Source organism: Mauremys mutica, chromosome 8, assembly GCF_020497125.1.
Source record: "Mauremys mutica isolate MM-2020 ecotype Southern chromosome 8, ASM2049712v1, whole genome shotgun sequence".
Classification (NCBI taxonomy): domain Eukaryota; kingdom Metazoa; phylum Chordata; order Testudines; family Geoemydidae; genus Mauremys; species Mauremys mutica.
In genome coordinates this window covers 73947442-73966491 of record NC_059079.1, presented here as the reverse complement: position 1 = coordinate 73966491, position 19050 = coordinate 73947442, and the positions used below count along the sequence as shown (strand labels likewise).

The 19050-nt window shown below is 44.1% G+C and overlaps 1 protein-coding gene across 6 annotated transcripts in view; it reads left to right on the top strand.

Annotated features, from left to right (window-relative positions):
• The window catches only part of LOC123375395 (protocadherin alpha-C2-like), a 334194-nt gene that overhangs the window by 14054 nt on the left and 301090 nt on the right, over nucleotides 1–19050 (top strand). The window contains exons 1-3 of one of the 6 annotated variants that reach the window (XM_045026247.1): nucleotides 6304–6363; nucleotides 7635–7822; nucleotides 10955–13908. The exons of 3 other annotated variants lie outside the window; for them this stretch is intronic. In XM_045026247.1, the coding sequence (XP_044882182.1) occupies nucleotides 11542–13908 (2367 nt within the window). In that variant the 5' untranslated portion in view covers nucleotides 6304–6363; nucleotides 7635–7822; nucleotides 10955–11541. Of the gene's footprint in view, nucleotides 1–6303; nucleotides 6364–7634; nucleotides 7823–10954; nucleotides 13909–19050 lie in introns of those variants that run through there. 2 more of the 6 variants (XM_045026240.1, XM_045026248.1) reach the window with 2 other exon arrangements.

The following is a 19050-nucleotide window of genomic DNA, read 5'->3' as shown; positions in this document are numbered from 1 at the left end:
GAGCCGCGGTCCCAGTGGACCTTCCGCAGGCATGCCTGCGGGAGGTCCGCCAGAGCCGCCTGCCGCTCTCCCGCTGGGACGCCGCCACAAGCGCGTGCTTGGCGCGCTGGGGTCTGGAGCCGGCCCTGCCTGTGGGAGGTCTACCGGAGCTGTGGGACCAGAGGACCCTCCGCAGGCATGCCGCCAAAGGCTGGCTGACCGTGAGTGCACTTGCCCGTCTGGTACCTTTCAGTTTAATGATACCTGCCTGCTGCCCTCCTGGCAACCGGCAGAGCACCCCCCGTGGCTTGCCACCCCAAGCACGTGCTTGGCGTGCTGGGGGCTGGAGCCGCCCCTGATGGGAGTTGCCTTACCAAGTGGGGGGTCAGTGCTAACGAGGCCAATTCAATCAGGGTGGATGTGGCCCATTTCCAACAGTTGACCAGAAGGTGTGAGTATCAACAGAGGGAAAATTAGCATCCTAGCCACTATGGATGAAGAACAGATGTGGGCAAACTATGGCCCGCGGGCCACATCGAGCCCACGGGACCATTCTTCCTGGCCCCATAGCTCTCGGCTGGGGATCCTAGTCCCCAGCCCCTCCCGCACTGTCCCCCCTTTCCCACAGCCACGCCGCCATGCAGGCTGTGCTCTGGCCTGCTGCTCCTGATGGGCACTGTGGGGAATGCAGGTGGCTCTGGCTGGGTGTCGTGGCTGAGAGGCCCTGCTGCTGGTAAGGGGGGGGAGTGGGAGGGTTGGTTAAGGGAGTGGGGGGGTCCTGGGGGGAAGTCAGGGAGGAGAGGGTGGTTGGATGGGGCAGAGGTTCAGGGTGGGCAGTCAGGGGATCATCAAGGATCTATAACCTATCCTGAAGGATGATCCCTCACTCTCACAGACCTTAGGATACAGGCCAGTTCTTGCTTACAGACAGCCCCTCAACCTGAAACAAATACTCACCAGCAACTACACACCACACAACAGAAGCACTAACTCCAGGAACCAATTCCTGCAACAAACCCTGTTACCAACTCTGTTCGCCTATCTATTCAAGGGACACCGTCTTAGGAACTAACCATATCAGCCACGCCATCAGGGGCTCATTCACCTGCACATCTACCAATGTGATATATGCCATCATGTGCCAGCAATGCCCCTCTGCCATGTACATTGGCCAAACTGGACAGTCTCTACACAAAAGAATAAATGGACACAAATCAGATATCAAGAACTGTAACATTCAAAAACCAGTAGGAAAGCATTTCAGTCTCTTTGGACACTTAATAACAGATTTATAAGTGTCCATTCTTCAACAACAAACTTCAAAAATAGACTTCAACGAGAAACTGCAGAACTGGAATTAATTTGCAAACTTAACACCATCAAATTAGGTCTGAATAAAGACTGGGAGTGGCTGGGTCACTACAAAAAGTAATTTTACCTCTGTTGATACTCACACCTTCTTGTCAACTGTTGGAAATGGGCCACATCCACCCTGATTGAATTGGCCTCCTTAGCACTACAAAAATTAATTTTTCCCTCTGTTGATATTCACCCCTTTTTGTCAACTGTTGGGAATGGGCCACATCAACCCTGATTGAACTGACCTCATTAGCACTGACACCCCCACTTTGTAAGGCAACTCCCATCTTTTCATGTGCTGTATATTTATATCTGCCTACTATATTTTTCACTCCATGCATCTGATGAAGTGGGTTAGAGCCCACACAAGCTTATGCCCAAATGAATTTGTTAGTCTCTAAGGTGCCACAAGGAACCCTCATTGTTTTTGCTGATACAGACTAACACGGATACCCCTCTGAAATCTATATTACGATTGAGTCTTGAGAGGTAATGACACATTTATAAAAAATGCTCAGGTAAATGGCATAGATTGTAAGGGCTGGACTCTGGAGCATCCCAATTCATTTTGGTCAAGGGAAGTTTGATAAGGGAGGATGACAGACTTCTGGTAAAAGTTTAATCAGCTTTGGCTGAATTCCCTATAACTGTACCATTGGCCAAGGTCTACCTTGAGTGCAAGAATTTTGAAAGAAATGTTGTTAATGTTGGAAATCTACTTCCCACTGATGTTTTAATTTGTAATGATATTTTAGTCATGTCTAAGCAGGTTAATATCATACTTGCAGTCAGGAGTATGGCTTTGCCTGGCTTGTCTTGGACAACAGGGAGGGCTTTGAGGGGGGTGAAAATGCACTTTGTCAGCTGAAAGTAACAGATTGTCCCTGGAGGAGGGGTTTGGAGATCCCATTGTTTTGCTAGAGTCTGGTCTTAACATAAATGAGACTCACAAGGAATTTTTTGTGATCCTTCCCTGGACAAGAAGAGGGATAAGGCTCAGAATAATACCCCATCTGTGGAAGAAAAGGGCAGATTTTTTCTAGACAGAGGCTTGTTGTACAAGGAGGCTCCCATAGGGAAAAATTGATGCCCTATGGAGGTTTACAAGCAGGTACTGGTGCTTGTTGAGTATAGGATGGAGTTGCTGAAGGTAGCTCATGATTGTCCCTTTGCTTGACACTTAGGAGTGGAGAGAACCTTGTGATAGGCTAAAACAGAATTTCTATTGAACTCACATTTTTGAGATGGTGAAAGATTACTGCAAGATTTATGTTTTATGTCAAAAGAATTAGAGGTTAAAGGGACACTGCAAAACATCTGACATGCTCTTTGCCTATTATTAAGGTGGTGTTTGCCAGAGTATTTGTAGATATTGTGGGACCCCTACCCAGACCTTCCAGAAATGAAAATATATATACTGATTGTGGTGGATTTTGCCAGCAGGTACCTTTCAGCCACAGCTCTATCTAACATAGAAGCTGAAACCATGGCTACTGCCCTAATAACCTTTTTAACAGAGTTGGTTTTCTCAGAAAAATTTTGTCAGGCAAAGGTCCAAATGGTCACGTCTGTAGTTTTCAAACAGCTATGGGAGTTGTGTGGGGTGAGTCTTATAAAAGCCTTCCCCTATCATCCAGAAACCCATGGTCTGGTAGAAAGATTCAATGGAAAATTAAAGTCTACCCTGAGACTGGACATTACTTGATGAGGGAATGAGTGGGATATGTTACTCCCTTCTTTTACAGGCACATACGCCAATAGTCTACAATGTTTGCTTCCTTTGATCTCTTTTATGGGATTCAGGTGAGGGGACCCTTAGGTTTAATTTCAGACTCAAGGAAGGGTTGTACAGAAGAGCCAGAATAGCCTGCGAGGGACCATGTCACTCATTTTAAAGACTTTTTAAAGGCTATGATGGAATTAATGCATTAGAACCTTGAAAAGAGTCAAAAGTCTAAAGACAGAAAAATGGCAATGAATATGATTTGTTGTGCTGGTGAGGGAACATTTACTTCCTCTTTAATTAATTTGGTCAGGGAGAGTAAGGAACAAACCCCTCTGGAGAGCACTGAGATTTGGAGGAGGGGGAAATTGGACACAACCCAAAAGCAGGAGATACTGACCCTTGAAATACCACAGGCGGGTATTTTCCAAGCTGCCAGGTTTAACCACCAAAATAGTGCATTCCATTAAAATTACAAGACCATATCATGCTAAAGGAGAAATGCAAAGACCAATTCAGGGGGAGATGGAGAGCATGCTAGACATGGGAGTGATTACTACATCAAAAAGCTCCTAGGTGTCTCCTGTTGTAATGGTATCCAAAAGGGATAAAAGCATGAGATTTTGTGTGGGTTTTAGAAGGATGAATGCCATCATCTAACTTGATCCATACCCCACAGCCTAGATAGAGAAGAACCTACTTGATCTGTTGTGTGGGGGAGGGTGCAAAGTTAATAAATACTTTGGATTTGACTCGAAGGCATAGGCAAATTCTCTTAGATGCTTATGTCCCAGAAAAGTCAGCTTTCATAGGGGAATCTGGCCTGTATGAGTTTAAAGTTATGGCTCTTTTATATTTAGACTGTTAAGGAGAGGGCTGAGCAGTACGAAACATACATTTCTGGAGGAAAGCCCACGACCTGAAGTGTGTTGGGATAACCCTGCTGTATAACCAAGACTGGTGAGAGCCAGGGTGTGACTGGCAGGCTGCAGTTACACAAACACATCTGCAAAAAAAAACAGGAGTACTTGTGGCACCTTAAAGACTAACACATTTATTTTAGTATGAGCTTTCGTGAGCTAAAGCTCACTTCTTCGGATGCATAGAATGGAACACACAGACAGGAGATATTTATACATACAGAGAACATGAAAAGGTGGAAGTATGCATACCAACAGGCAGAGTCTAATCAATTGAGATGAGCTATCGTTAGCAGGAGGAAAAAAAACTTTTTGAAGTGATAATTAAGATGGCCCATAGAAGGTGTGAGGAGAACTTAACATAGGGAAATAGATTCAATTGGTGTAAAGACCCAACCATTCCCAGTCTTTGTTTAGACCACAGTTAATAGTATCTAGTTTGCATATTAATTCAAGTTCAGCAGTCTCTCTTTGGAGTCTGTTTTTGAAGTTTTTTTGTTGCAAAATTGCCACCTTCAAGTCTGTCACTGAGTGGTTAGAAAGGTTGAAGTGTTCTCCCACTGGTTTTTGAATGTTATGATTCCTGATGTCAGATTTGTGTCCATTTATTCTTTTGCGTAGAGACTGTCCGGTTTGGCCAATGTACATGGCAGAGGGGCATTGCTGGCACATGATGGCATATATCACGTTGGTAGATGTGCAGGTATACGAGCCCCTGATGGTGTGTCTGATGTGATTATTTCCTGTGATGGTGTCACTTGAATGGATATGTGGACAGAGCTGGCATCGGGCTTTATTGCAAGGATAGGTTCCTGGGTTAGTGTTTATGTTGTATGGTGTGCGGTTGCTGGTGAGTATTTGCTTCAGGTTGGGAGGCTGTCTATAAGCGAGGACTGGCCTGTCTCCCAAGATCTGTGAGAGTGAGGGATCATCTTTAAGGATAGGTTGTAAATCTTTGACGATGCGCTGGAGAGGTTTTAGTTGGGGGCTGTAGGTGATGGCTAGTGGTGTTCTGTTATTTTCTTTTTTAGGCCTGTCCTGTAGTAGGTGGCTTCTGGGTACTCTTCTGGCTCTGTCAATCTGTTTTTTCACTTCAGCAGGTGGGTATTGTAGGTTTAAGAATGCTTGATAGAGATCTTGTAGGTGTTTATCTCTGTCCGAGGGATTGGAGCAAATACGGTTGTATCTTAGAGCTTGGCTGTAGACAATGGATCGTGTGGTGTGTCTGGGATGGAAGCTGGAGGCATGTAAGTAGGTATAGCGGTCAGTGGGTTTCCGGTATAGGGTGGTATTTATGTGACCATCGTTTATTAGCACAGTAGTGTCTAGGAAATGGACCGCTTGTGTGGATTGGTCTAGGCTGAGGTTGATGGTGGGATGGAAATTGTTAAAATCTCGGTGGAATTCCTCGAGGGCTTCTTTTCCATGAGTCCAGATGATGAAGATGTCATCAATGTAGCGCAAGTAGAGTAGGGGTGTTAGGGAACGAGAGTTAAGGAAGCGTTGTTCTAAGTCAGCCATAAAGATGTTGGCATACTGAGGGGCCATGCGGGTACCCATAGCAGTGCCACTGACTTGAAGATATATATTGTCCCCAAATGTGAAATAGTTGTGGGTGAGGACAAAGTCACAAAGTTCAGCCACCAGGTTAGCCGTGATATTATCGGGGATACTGTTCCTGATGGCTTGTAGTCCATCTTCGTGTGGAATGTTAGTGTAGAGGGCTTCCACATCCATAGTAGCCAGAATGGTGTTTTCTGGAAGATCACTGATGGATTGTAGTTTCCTCAGGAAGTCAGTGGTGTCTCGAAGATAGCTGGGAGTGCTGGTAGCATAGGGCCTGAGGAGAGAGTCCACATAGCCAGACAATCCTGCTGTTAAAGTACCAATGCTTGAGATGATGGGGCGTCCAGGATTTCCAGGTTTATGGATCTTGGGTAGCAAATAGAATACACCTGGTCGGGGTTCCAGGCATGTGTCTGTATAGATCTGTTCCTGTGCTTTCTCAGGGAGTTTTTTGAGCAGATGGTGTAGTTTCTTTTGGTAATCATCAGTGGGATCAGAGGGTAATGGCTTGTAGAATGTGGAGTTAGAGAGTTGCCTGGCAGCCTCTTGTTCATATTCCGACCTATTCATGATGACGACAGCACCTCCTTTGTCAGCCTGTTTGATTATGATGTCAGAGTTGTTCTTGAGGCTGTTGATGGCATTGTGTTCAGCACGGCTTAGGTTATGGGGCAAGTGATGTTGCTTTTCCACAATTTCAGCCCGTGCACGGTGATGGAAGCAATCTATGTAGAAGTCTAGTCTGTTGTTTCGACCCTCTGGAGGAGTCCGTGCAGAATCCTTTTTATTATAGCGGTGGTAGGAAGGATTCTGTGGGTTAGTATGTAGTTCAGAGGTGTGTTGGAAGTATTCTTTGAGTCGGAGACGGCGAAAGTAGGATTCTAGGTCACCGCAAAACTGTATCATATTCGTGGATCTGGAAGGACAAAAGGAGAGTCCCCGAGATAGGATAGATTCTTCTGCTGGGCTAAGAGAATAGCTGGAAAGATTAACAATATTGTTGGGTGGGTTAAGGGAGCTATTGTTGTGGCTCCTTGTGCCATGTAGCAGTTTAGACAGTTTAGTGTCCTTTTTCTTTTGTAGAGAAGCAAAGTTTTTGTTGTAAATGGCTTGTCTAGTTTTTGTAAAGTTTGTCCATGAGGAAGTTTGTGTAGAAGGTTGGTTTTTCATCAGAATATCTAGTTTAGAGAGTTCAGTCTTAATCTTCCCCTGTTTGCTGTATAGGATGTTGATCAGGTGGTTTTGCAGTTTCTTTGAGAGTGTGTGGCACAATCTGTCAGCATAGTCTGTGTGGTATGTAGATTGTAATGGATTTTTTACCTTTAGTCCTTTTGGTATGATGTCCATCTGTTTGCATTTGGAAAGGAAGATGATGTCAGTCTGTATCTGTACGAGTTTTTTCATGAAGTTGATGGATTTCCACTCCATACGGCTAAATGCAGTGCCTTGCATAATGACAGGTTTCAGAGTGGCAGCCGTGTTAGTCTGTATCTGCCAAAAAAACAGGAGTACTTGTGGCACCTTAAAGACTAACAAATTTATTTTAGCATGAGCTAAAATCTGGGAGTGATCTGAATGCTGGTGGCTGGTTGTGAGTTGTCCAGGTTGGAGGCTACAACAGCAAGACATCGCAAAGCACCCCAGGTTACAGGGCAGGGGTGACACAGCCCTGTAACTGGTCTGGCTTGTACTGCGATATGACACACTTACCATTTCATTGTTAAACTCTGATTTAAGATTTTTTTTTAAAGAAAAATGCTGTATCTATGACATGCTGGCTTCTTGGGTTCCTGGACACTTTACCTCTAGCTGTGACAATTATGTGGGGAAATATGTGGCATCTTGTGTTTAAAAGGAAGGAAATATTATCACTGTAAAGTACCCACAGCAATTCAGATTAGTAGAGAGCAAATCCATGCTATGCATCGTGTCAGCATTTAATCCGTGATAGTCCCTGTCCCGAAGAGCATATAATCTGCAATACAGCAGAGAGCCCAAAAGGCTTTAAAGCCTCTAAAAGCTCAGAATCTGGAAGCTCTTTCTATTCATATTTTTGAAACAGAAATACAAAACATTCTTTTACATAGGGTCTCTGCACTGACATGCGAAATACCTGAGTTACTTACAGTGTGTGATAGACAACATTCCTTTCTTCAGATGAAGAATCTTTTCCCGATCCTGGAATTTTAAACATTTCATGATCACCGTGTTAGACCTTTTTCCTGGAGTAATTTTAGTCTCCTGGCCTTTGGAGGGCCTTTCAGATCAATAACAGGTAGGAAGCCCTTAACAGAAAATAAATCATTAACAGGGGAGCCCATAACCTGAGAGCATGTTACTGCTTCCGTTTTCTTCTGGTAAACCTGTTAAATGCAGATTTGAAGTCCAGACTCTGTCTTCCACTCCACATCATCCACTTTGGTAAATACTTTTAATTAGTCATTCTGAATCTTGCCGATCTTTATGCCTCCTGCCAGTTTTCTATCCTCAAGTTCCTCTTCCCTTTAATTGAGCTTCAGCTTCCACCAGCCTTTCCTGTAAGACCTTGATACCGTTTAATGTCTTTAAGGGAAGCTGAAACAGCACCAACCTATTTTGAATGTTTCACGTGTTCCATCTGATTTACATTTTGGGTATTCTTTCATTCAGTTAATACGCCAGCCTGGATATCTCCTCCACGACGCTCTGTGGTGTGGCTATGGGAAGCCCACCGTGAAGTAGATTCTGATTAGGAGCAAATAGCGATTGGAATCGATTCCATGGTTTCGTCGCCTGTATTGAGGAGACAGTGCTCTGGAGGGATGTGAGGGCATTTAGGTTTCTTTCTGGGAGTGACGATGAGTGCTCAGGAGCAGAGTTATGGCTGTATAGAGCTGTCAGAACCTGGGGTCACGTGACCGCCACCCGCTCATTTGGATAGAAAAATAGAGAATTTATAAAATGTCATATTGTATTAAGAAGCCTGTAAAGAGAACGCAGCGAATGAACTGACGCCAAGGGGAAATTTTATTTTGAAATATATCATCTTACAAAATAAAATGAGCCCCAGAGATGCAAAGGGGAACTATTTCAATATGTTTTCACATTCACTTCACTCACAATTACTGTCACAACAACTAACTTATATGTATTGAAATATAATGAGACAAGACTGGAATTAGCTAGTCTATGGCCAACGTAAAACAAGCAATGAGAGATAAAAGACATCTTTTAAATGGTGGAAGTCAAATCCTAGTGAGGTAAATAGAAAGGAGCATAAACACTGCCAAATTTAAGTGTAAAAATGTAATAAGAATTGATAAATAGGAGTTTGAAGAACAGCTAGCCAAAAACTCAAAAGGTAATAACAAAATGTTTTTTAAGTACAACAGAAGCAGGAAGCCTCCTAAACAACCAGTGGGGCCCCTAGACGATCCAGATACAAAAGGAGCACTTAAAGATGATAAAGTGATGACGAATTCTTTGCTTTAGTCTTCATGGCTGAGGATGTTAGGGAGATTCCCAAACCTGAGCCATCCTTTGTAGGTGACAAAAATGAGGAATTGTCACAGACTGAAGTGTCATTAGAGGAAGTTTTGGAATTAATTGATAAACTTAACAGTAACAAGTCACTGGGACCAGTTGGCATTTATCCAAGAGTTCTGAAAGACTTCAAATGTGAAATTGCAGAACTATTAACTAGGGTTTGTAACCTGTCCTTTAAATCAGCTTCTGTACCCAATGACTGGAAGATAGCTAATGTAATGCCAATATTTAAAAAGGGCTGTAGAGGTGATCCGTCAATTACAGACCAGTAAGTCTAATGTCTGTACCGGGCAAATTAGTTGAAACAATAGTTAAGAATAAAATTGTCAGACACATAGAAGAACATAACTTGTTGGGCAAAAGTCAACATGGTTTATGTAAAGGGAAATCATGTCTTACTAATCTATTAGAGTTCTTTGAAGGGGTCAACAAACATGTGGACGAGGGGGATCCAGTGGATATAGTGTACTTAGATTTCCAGAAAGCTTTGGACAATGTCCCTCACCAAAGGCTCTTACATAAATTAAGTTGTCATGGGATAGGAGGGAAGATCCTTTCAGGGAATGAGGACTGGTTAAAAGACAGGGAACAAAGAGTAGGAATGAATGGTAACTTTTCAAAATGGAGTGGGGTAACTAGTGGTGTTCCCCAAGGGTCAGTCCTAAAACCAATCCTGTTCGACTTATTCATAAATGATCTGGAGAAAGGGGTAAACAGTGAGGTGGCAAAGTTTGCAGATGATACTAAAGTGCTCAAGATAGTTAAGACCAAAGCAGACTGTGAAGAGCTTCAAAAAGATCTCACAAAACTAAGTGATTGGGCAACAAAATGGTAAATGAAATTTAATGTGGCTAAATGTAAAATAATGCACATTGGAAAAAATAACCCCAAGTATACATACAATATGATGGGGGCTAATTTAGCTACAACTAATCAGGAAAGAGATCTTGGAGTCATCATCAATAGTTCTTTGAAGACGTCCACACAGTGTGCAGTGTCAGTCAAAAAAGCAAACAGGATGATAGGAATCATTAAAAAAGGGATAGAGAATAAGATGGAGAATATCTTATTGCCCTTAAATAAATCCATGGTATGCCCATATCTTGAATACTGCGTACAGATGTGGTCTCCTCATCTCAAAAAAGATATACTGACATTAGAAAAAGTTCAGAAAAGGGCAACTAAAATGATTAGGGGTTTGGAATGGGTCCCATATGAGGAGAGTTTAAAGAGGCTAGGACTTTACAGCTTGGAAAAGAGAAGACTAAGGGGGCATATGATAGAGGTATATAAAGTCATGAGTGGTGTGGAGAAAATGAAAAAGGAAAAGTTATTTATTTGTTCCCATAATATAAGAACTAGGGGCCACCAAATGAACTTAATGGGCAGCAGCGTATATATTCATAATTGTTTGCATTGTTGCTGGAGCTGAGTTTGTCCTAGGATATGAGAGAGAAAAGGTAGATGTGGTAAATAAATGTATTTTATTGGACCAACTTATGTTGGTGGAAAAGACACACTTTTAAGTTTCACAGAGCTCTTCTTTCTCCTAAACTTGTGTGAACCCCTTATGCTTAAGGATCAGTTCCACTGGGTATTTAGCTTGGACAATCCGCTTATCTTCTCCAGATCTGAGGAAAAGCTCTGTGAATCTCGAAAGCTTGTCCTTCCCACCAACATAAGTTGATCCAGTAAAAGATACTACCTCACCTACCTTGTCTCTGTTATATATTCATCACTACTTTATTCCAGTCTGCATTCAGATATATGTAAGATCCATAAGCACCTGTTATAGAGACTCTCTGTTTGCCAAAGTGAAAACAAGTATGATATACAATTAATTTAGACAAACTAAATATCACTAATATAATATTGTTTGCAGCTATCTTGACTACAGCAGTTTCAACAACCACACCTCAACAAAACAGAATTTATGAAAGAAACCTCCCAGTATTAGACTTGTTCCAGATCTTTGACGATTGTCTGCTCTGAAGTTAAGGTCTGATGTCAAGAAAATCTTCAAAAACATGTTCAAAATAGCTGATATTTACCAATAAAATCATAAACATAATTTAAGCAATTTTTTTCCTTCAGAAAAGAAAAAGGGGAACTATTTGGAAGATCAGTATATTAGGCCACGGACTAATGATTAAACAGTGTCCATGACAACAGGAAAGTTAAGAATGTTTAAATATAAGGAAAAAAAATCGCTAGTAGCGGACTTTATATATATATATGTCACAAGGTGCCGCTGTTGACTAAAAATACGTTTTCATAGAAAGGGAAATATACAGCTCCTCCCCCCCATCCCCATACTAAAATCTGCAGCAAATCAGATATTCACCAGCATTGCCTGACATTGGACTTGAATTAAACCTCTACATAGACGTGGACCGATATATTAAAGCATACTTATTATCTGGCAAACCTGGGATTTTATTGGATAAGCGACACTGCCGGGTGTCTGCGATGGCTTTTCTCCGGCGAGACTCCCTGGTAACCAAGCAGCTGCTGCGGCTGGTTCTGTTGCACACGGCCTGGGAGGTGGGCAGCGGCCAGGTCCGTTATTCCGTGCCGGAGGAATCCAAACACGGCACCTTTGTGGGCCGTCTGGCCCAGGACCTGGGGCTGGAGGCGGCGGAGCTGGTGTCTCGGATGTTCCGGATGGTCTCCAACGGCAGGAGAGACTATTTTGAGGTAAATTTGCAGAGCGGCGTTTTGTTTGTTAATTCGCGACTAGACAGGGAAGAGCTGTGCGGCCAGAGCCCCCTGTGCGCCATTGACCTGGAGGTGATAGTGGACAAACCCCTGAGGATATTTCACGTGGAACTGGAGATACAGGATATAAATGACAACGCTCCTGTGTTCCCTGAAAGTAAAGAAAATCTGTTTATTTTAGAATCGAGATTCCCCAACTCACGTTTCCCACTAGAGGGCGCTTCAGACGCAGATATTGGAACAAACTCTCTGCTAACCTATAAACTCAGCCCAAGCGAACATTTTACTGTAGACGTGCGAAGGAATGATGAAAAAAGTAAATCGTTAGTCCTTGTATTAAGTAAACCACTGGACAGAGAGGAAACCCCTGAGCATCGTTTATTACTCACTGCCACAGACGGGGGCAAACCGGAGCTCACCGGCACAGTTCAGCTGGTGATCACGGTGCTAGATGTGAATGACAACGCGCCTGAATTTAATCAGTCACTTTATAAAGTCCTGTTACTAGAAAATGCTCCAAACGAATCACTAGTAATTAAACTCAACGCTACAGATTCGGATGAGGGAATAAATAAGGATATTATATATTCAGTTCGCAGTGTCACTCCGCTCACTGAAAGCTCCATGTTTAGCATAGATTCAAAGAGTGGTGAACTGAGAGTGAATGGAAAACTGGACTTCGAAGACACTAGTTTACACGAGATTCAAATCGAGGCTACAGATAAAAATCCGCATCCATTGGCTGGGCACTGCAATGTTTTGGTGGAAGTGTTAGACGTGAACGATAACTCCCCTGAGCTGGCCGTGACTTCCCTTTCCCTGCCGGTACCGGAGGACGCTCCTCCGGGGACAGTGGTGGCTCTGATTAGCGTCTCTGACCGGGACTCGGGAGACAACGGCAAAGTCACCTGCTCCATCCCCCCGAACCTGCCCTTTCGGCTCGTCTCCACCTTTAAGAATTATCACTCGCTGGTGCTGGCGGAGGCCGTGGATCGGGAGCGAGTGTCTGAATATAAGCTCGTGGTGACAGCCAGAGACGAAGGGGCCCCGTCTCTGTCGGCCAGCAGCAGCATTTTGGTGCCGATCGCGGATGTGAACGACAACGCCCCAGCGTTCCCTCAGCCCGTTTACACGGTGTTTGTGAAGGAAAACAACCCGCCCGGGGCCCATCTCTTGACCGTGTCTGCCTCGGACCCGGACCTGAGGGAAAACGCCTTTGTGAGCTACTGGGTGGTGGAGCGAAGTGTGGGAGAGCAGCCCCTGTCCAGCTACATCTCGGTGCACTCGGAGAGCGGGCACATCTATGCCCTGCAGCCCTTTGACTACGAGGAGCTGCAAGTGCTGCAGTTCCAGGTGAGCGCGAGGGACGCCGGGTTGCCGTCGCTGTGCGGGAACGTGACTGTGCAGCTCTTTGTGCTGGATGCAAATGACAACGCGCCCGCAGTGTCCCCGGCCGGCTCCGTCGGCGGCTCGCTAGGGCCCGAGCTGGTTCCGCTGTCGGCCGGCGCAGGGCACGTGGTGGGCAAGATCCGAGCGGTGGATGCGGATTCCGGCTACAACGCCTGGCTTCGCTACGAAGTGCAGGAGCCCGGGGCTGCGGGGCCTTTCCGGGTGGGTGTGTACAGCGGGGAGATCAGCACGACGCGGGCCTTGGAGGAGGCGGACGGCCCCAGCCAGAGACTCGTGATCCTGGTGAAGGACCATGGGGAGCCGTCGCTGTCAGCGACAGCCACTGTCAGCCTGTCCCTGGTGGAGAGTCCCCAGGCTGTGAAATGGGACTCGAGGCCAAGGGGCGGGAGCGACGGGCCCTTGGTTGACATGAACGTGTCTTTAATGATCGCCATTTGCTCGGTGTCCGGGCTGTTTGTGCTGGTGATTGTCGTGTACGTTGGCCTGAGATGCCGCCCGGGTCCGGAAGTGATGTGCGGGCCTGGGAAAGCCACCGTGGTGTGCGCGAGCGAGGTGGGGAGTTGGTCCTATTCCCAGCGCCAGAGCCGGAACTTGTGTGTAGGGGAAGGCACCGCCAAGAATGACCTCATGGTTTTCAGCCCCAACTTCCCTTCCTCTTCGAAGATTGCGGGGAACTGGAAACGGGAGCAGCTAATCTGTGATGGACAGGTTAGTCTCGTAGTTCGTTCACAAACATATATGAGATATAAGAGTTTTTTACACGATTTTTATATTGTCTACTGTATTAGGCTTTCATAATGTGGTCTAGGTGAAAACCATGATTTACGTAAAAATCATGTTTAGCAAAATTTTCCAAACAGGCTATTGGAAAGCAAGTGAGCGGTAATTTGTTATGGGGTCGGCTTTTTTATCAATAGTATGAGTCGATGTAAACTCCTTTGCGGTTGCTAATTTAAGGGTAAAGTTGTTCATTTAAAAAAAATCATACTAGTATTTTAAGATAAATGGTGAACGTCTTTTCTATTGGTGGAAATAGATATGATCATATTAGCACATGTTACCCGACACTTATTTACGTTAGGGTTTATTCCTTTTCACTAATTTCTGTTTCTTTATATTTTAAAGAAATCTACCCTAGATTTTCTCTATGAATACTATGACTTTCAGCATTTGTGTGGTTGCTAAGAAAGTCTGGTTGCTCCAGTGTGTTTCTTTTCTCAGTGATCCTATACTTCGCAGTAAGGTATTTTACAAATTTAGGTCTGCATGGTGTTCGTGAAAACATCCTCATATGTGCTGTCCTTTGTGTGAATTTGGTTTTATTCTTAAAAAAATCTAAAATTATTTGCATTTGAGCAAAATCTCATCCAGAAATGTTTTTATTGTTGATAATTCCAATGTCCCTCAGGCTTCAGAAAAGAAGCATTAGTTTACACAAAATCCCGTTGGAAAGGTGAGTCCTTACTTGCAGGGCCGGCTTTATCAGCTGCAGGGCCCGATTCCTGTGGGGAGCGGGGCTTGTACTCAGCGGGCAGCGCTCCCAGTCTTCTCCAGCACTTCAGATTACCTGCCGGGAGAGCTGGGCCGCGGGGCTGCGGCGCTCCGGCTTGGGTCGCAGGGCCGCTGGGCTGCCGCGCTCGGGCCGAAGCTCAGGCCGGGGTCGCGGGGCTGGCTCGCTCCAGCTGGAGATCCGGCCGGGGTAGCGGGGCCGCGGGGCTTGCCGGGCTGCTGCCGAGAGAGCGGGGCCGCGAGGCTGCCGTGATCCTGCCGAAGCTCCGGCCGGGGTCGCGGTGCCGCAGGGCTGCCGCGCTCCGGCCGGAGCTCCGTCGGGGAGAGCGGGCCGCGGGGCTGGCGTGCTCCCGCCGCGGTCGCGGGGCTGCCGCGCTCCAGCCGGAGATCCGGCCGGGGTAGCGGGGCCGCGGGGCTTGCCGCGCTGCGGCCGAGAGAGCGGGGCCGCGAGGCTGCCGCGATCCTGCCGAAGCTCCGGCCGGGGTCGCGGTGCCGCAGGGCAGCCGCTCGCCGGCCGAAACTCCGGCCCGGGCCGCGGGGCTTGCCGCGCTCCGGCCAGCGCTCTGGCCAGGGACGCGGGGGCGCCGGGGTGAGTAAAAAAAATGTAAAAGAGCCTAAGGCGCGGCCCGATTCCAGGGAATCGATCTAATTGGCCTAAAGCCAGCCCTGCTCACTTGGTATTTTTTTAAATCTGAATTTGAGACATTGTCTGTAACATGTCAGTTGGGCATTTTAAGTATCCCTATTTCAGAAAGAAAAAATTAAGATGATGAGATTTTTAAAGTTCTTATTTATTTCATATAGTAATGATAGAAAGTGAAGAGAAACAGTCAAATGAAAAAGAGTCCCATTCAGTTACATCACATGAAGGCAAATAACTAAAAAGTGACAAATTTTATAAGTGCTCATATGAAAATTCTAGAAATCTAAATACTAATATGGGTGAATTTGATACCATGAACTTGGTATTAAATGAGGATATTAGTATAATAATAGAAATCACAGAAACTTGGTGGAATGATGACAATCTTTGGAAACAGTCGTACTTGGATACAAAATATATAGTAATGACAGAGTAGGTTGTGCTCCTGTGGGAGTGGCACTGTATGTGAAGAAAGCACAGAGTCAAATATAGTAAATATCGTAAACAAATTCAACTGTGCAATAGAATCTCTATGGTTAGAAATCTCATGATTAAATAAGAATAATATAGTAGTAGGAATATACTACCAACCACCCGACAAGGATGGTGACAATGATTGTGAAATGCTCAGGGAGATTAGAGAGGCTATAAAAATAGAAAACTCAACAATAAGGGGGGATTTCAAGTATCCTCATATTGACTGGGTACATATTACCTCAAGCCAGGATGCAGGGATTAAGTTTCTAGATACTATTAATAAGTGCTTCTTTAAGATGCTAGTCCTGGAACCCACAAGGGGAGAGAGACTTCTTGACAGTCCTAAGTGAAGCACAGGAGATGGTCCCACAGGCTCATATAGCTGAACCACTGGGTAACAGCCATCATAATAAAATTAAATTTAACATCCTTGTGTAAGGGGGAAAATACCAAAGAAAACCACCACATTAGCATTTAACTTCCAAAAGAGGAACTAAACAAAAATAAAGAACCCAGTTAAGCAGAAATTAAAAGGAACAGCCACAAGAGTGAAATGCCTGCAAACTGCATGAGAACATTTAAAAAATGCCATAGTAGATGCTCAGACTAAATGAATACCCAAATTAAAAAACATAGCAGGAGGACCAAAAATGCCACTATGGCTAAACAACAGAGTAAAAGAGTCCATTTATAGGCAAAAAGCTATCCTGTAAAAATTGGAAGTTAAATCCTACTACAGAAAATGGAAAAGAGCATACATTCTGCAAGTCAAGTGTTAAAGTATAATCGGGCAGGCCAAAAAAAGAATTTGAAAAGCAACTAGGAAAAGACACAAAAACCAAAAGCCAAAATTATTTTAAAATACACCAGAAGCAGGAAGCTGCCAAACAACCAGTGGGGCCACTGGGCAATTGAGGCGCTAAAGGAGCACTCAACAAAGAGGAGGACATTTCAGAGAAGCTAAATGAATTCTTTGCATTGGTCTTCACTGCAGAGACTGTGAGGGAGATTTTCACACTGAGCCATTCTCTTTACATGACAAATCTGAGGAACTGTCCCAGATTGAAGTGTCTATAGAGGAGGTTTTGGAACAAATTGATACATTATACAGTAAAAGGTCACCAGGGCTAGATGATACACTATTCACTCAAGAGGCCTGAAGAAACTCAGATATGAAATTGCAGAACTCCTAAATATGGTATATAACCTATCACGGAAATGAGCTTCTGTGCCAGATGATTGGAGGATAGCTAAGGTGACACCAATTATTTAGAAAGGTTGCAGGGGTGACCATGGAAATTACAGGCTGGCAAGCCTGGCTTCTGTACCAGGAAAATTGGTTGAAACTGTAATAAAGATCAATATTATCAGGTAGATTAACATTATATATTGGGGAAGAGTCAAAATGGCTTTTGTAAAGGGAAATCATGCCTCACCAATCTACTAAAATTCTTTTAGATGGTCAGTAGATAACAGTGTACTTGGACTTTCAGAAAGACTTTGACAAGGTCCCTCACCAAAGGCTCTTAAGCAAAGTAAGCAGTCATGCGATAAGAGGGAAGGTCCTTTCATGGTTCAGTTGCTGGTTAAAAGACAGGAAACAAGAGGCAGGAATAAATGGTCAGTTTCCAGAATGGAGAGAGGTAAATAGTAGTGTTTCCCAGGGATCTGTACTGGGTCCAGTTATTTTCAACATATTCATAAATGATCTGGAAAAAAGGGTAAACAGTGAGGTGGCAAAGTTTGCAGATAATACAAAATTACTCAAGATAGTGAAATCAGAATAGACTGTGAAGAGTTAAAAGGGATCTCCCAAAACTGGATGACTGGGCAAAAAAACAGCAGATGAAATTCAATGCTGATAAATGCAAAGTAAATTATCATAATTGTGTTATAGGGATTAGGCATTAAACAATCTCATACTTTCTAAATAATCCTATATTCTTCCCTTTTACTGACTGATTTCACATTTTACTTAACTATTCCAAATTATTAATCTTTTAAAAATAATTTAAGAGCTGTAATAACCTTATGAGGGGAGCAGAGCACATATAAGCACCACTAATCTTCATTTTCAGTATTCGATTTTGGTTTTGAGCATTCCTTTTGTCCCTCTCTTCTGGAATTTCTTTGCACGTGTCTGAGGTGTGTCTTGTCTAGAAAAACAAGAACCCCTGTCCAGGCGGAAGTGTTTTTTTCTGTCGTAGAACATAGACAGGGAAGATGATGGCCTCTCTCCCTCCATGTGCCTGTGAGCAGCCCAGCAATAGAGTTTGGGCTTTGGATGAAGAGCTCTGCTCTGCTTCTAAATTTGTCTCTCATTCAGTTAGCTAATTTGCAGACCTTTGGTTAAATAAAGGGCAAAGTCGAATCTACAGATGAGAGATTTGTGGAGTGATTTCGAAGCACTGAGAAGAAGAAAGCTACGCTTCCAGAATCTACAGCCTCATTCCATGCTTATACTGTTACCGGCCTGGTAAAGGACAATATGTCGCTTTCCAAAATGAATGACATGAAGAAGACCTCTAGGAGACACCTGAGACTTATTGATGTTCTTGGTGGGTTAGAGTCTACTAATCTTTCTTCACTTTTTAGAAAATTAAACTGAATGATTACAGTTGTCTGATACTAGAGACTCTCATCCAGTGCTCGTGACTAAAAGACTTTCTGAAGGTGGTGAAGAAACCCTCATCTAAATCTGTGCCATGTGCCCTACGAATAACTTGAAGCTCGGTGTCATTTCATATCGTAGTTATTGTAGATGCTAGCGCACCGGTTGCTTTTCAAGCTAACTAAAGTAGCTGTTTACCTACATTACATGACAATTTTAGGTAAAATATGCAAAGACATTATTTAATCGAAGATTTGGGGAAAGCGGACAGAAAGGTGTTGTTTGTACCCCGATCAGCTATACACCGAAGTTGAAGACAATTTCTAAATGTTCAAGCCTGTGGAAGAGACAGAAGATATTGCCGCAGCTGAAGAGGTAGAGAAGGGCCTCGAGACCGATTAATTTTCACCTGAAGAGTCAGATATGAAATTGGAGTCTATGCAAATTAATATTTTAAATACAAATGTAAAAAGAATTGATTGTATACGAGAACCTATAATATGTTTGCATTATTGTGCTTTGTTTATATGAATGCATCTACACCGAATGTTCTCAGAGGGGAGATCGTTATCTGCCAGGGATTTCTCCATGGCATTTATAATTAGTTATA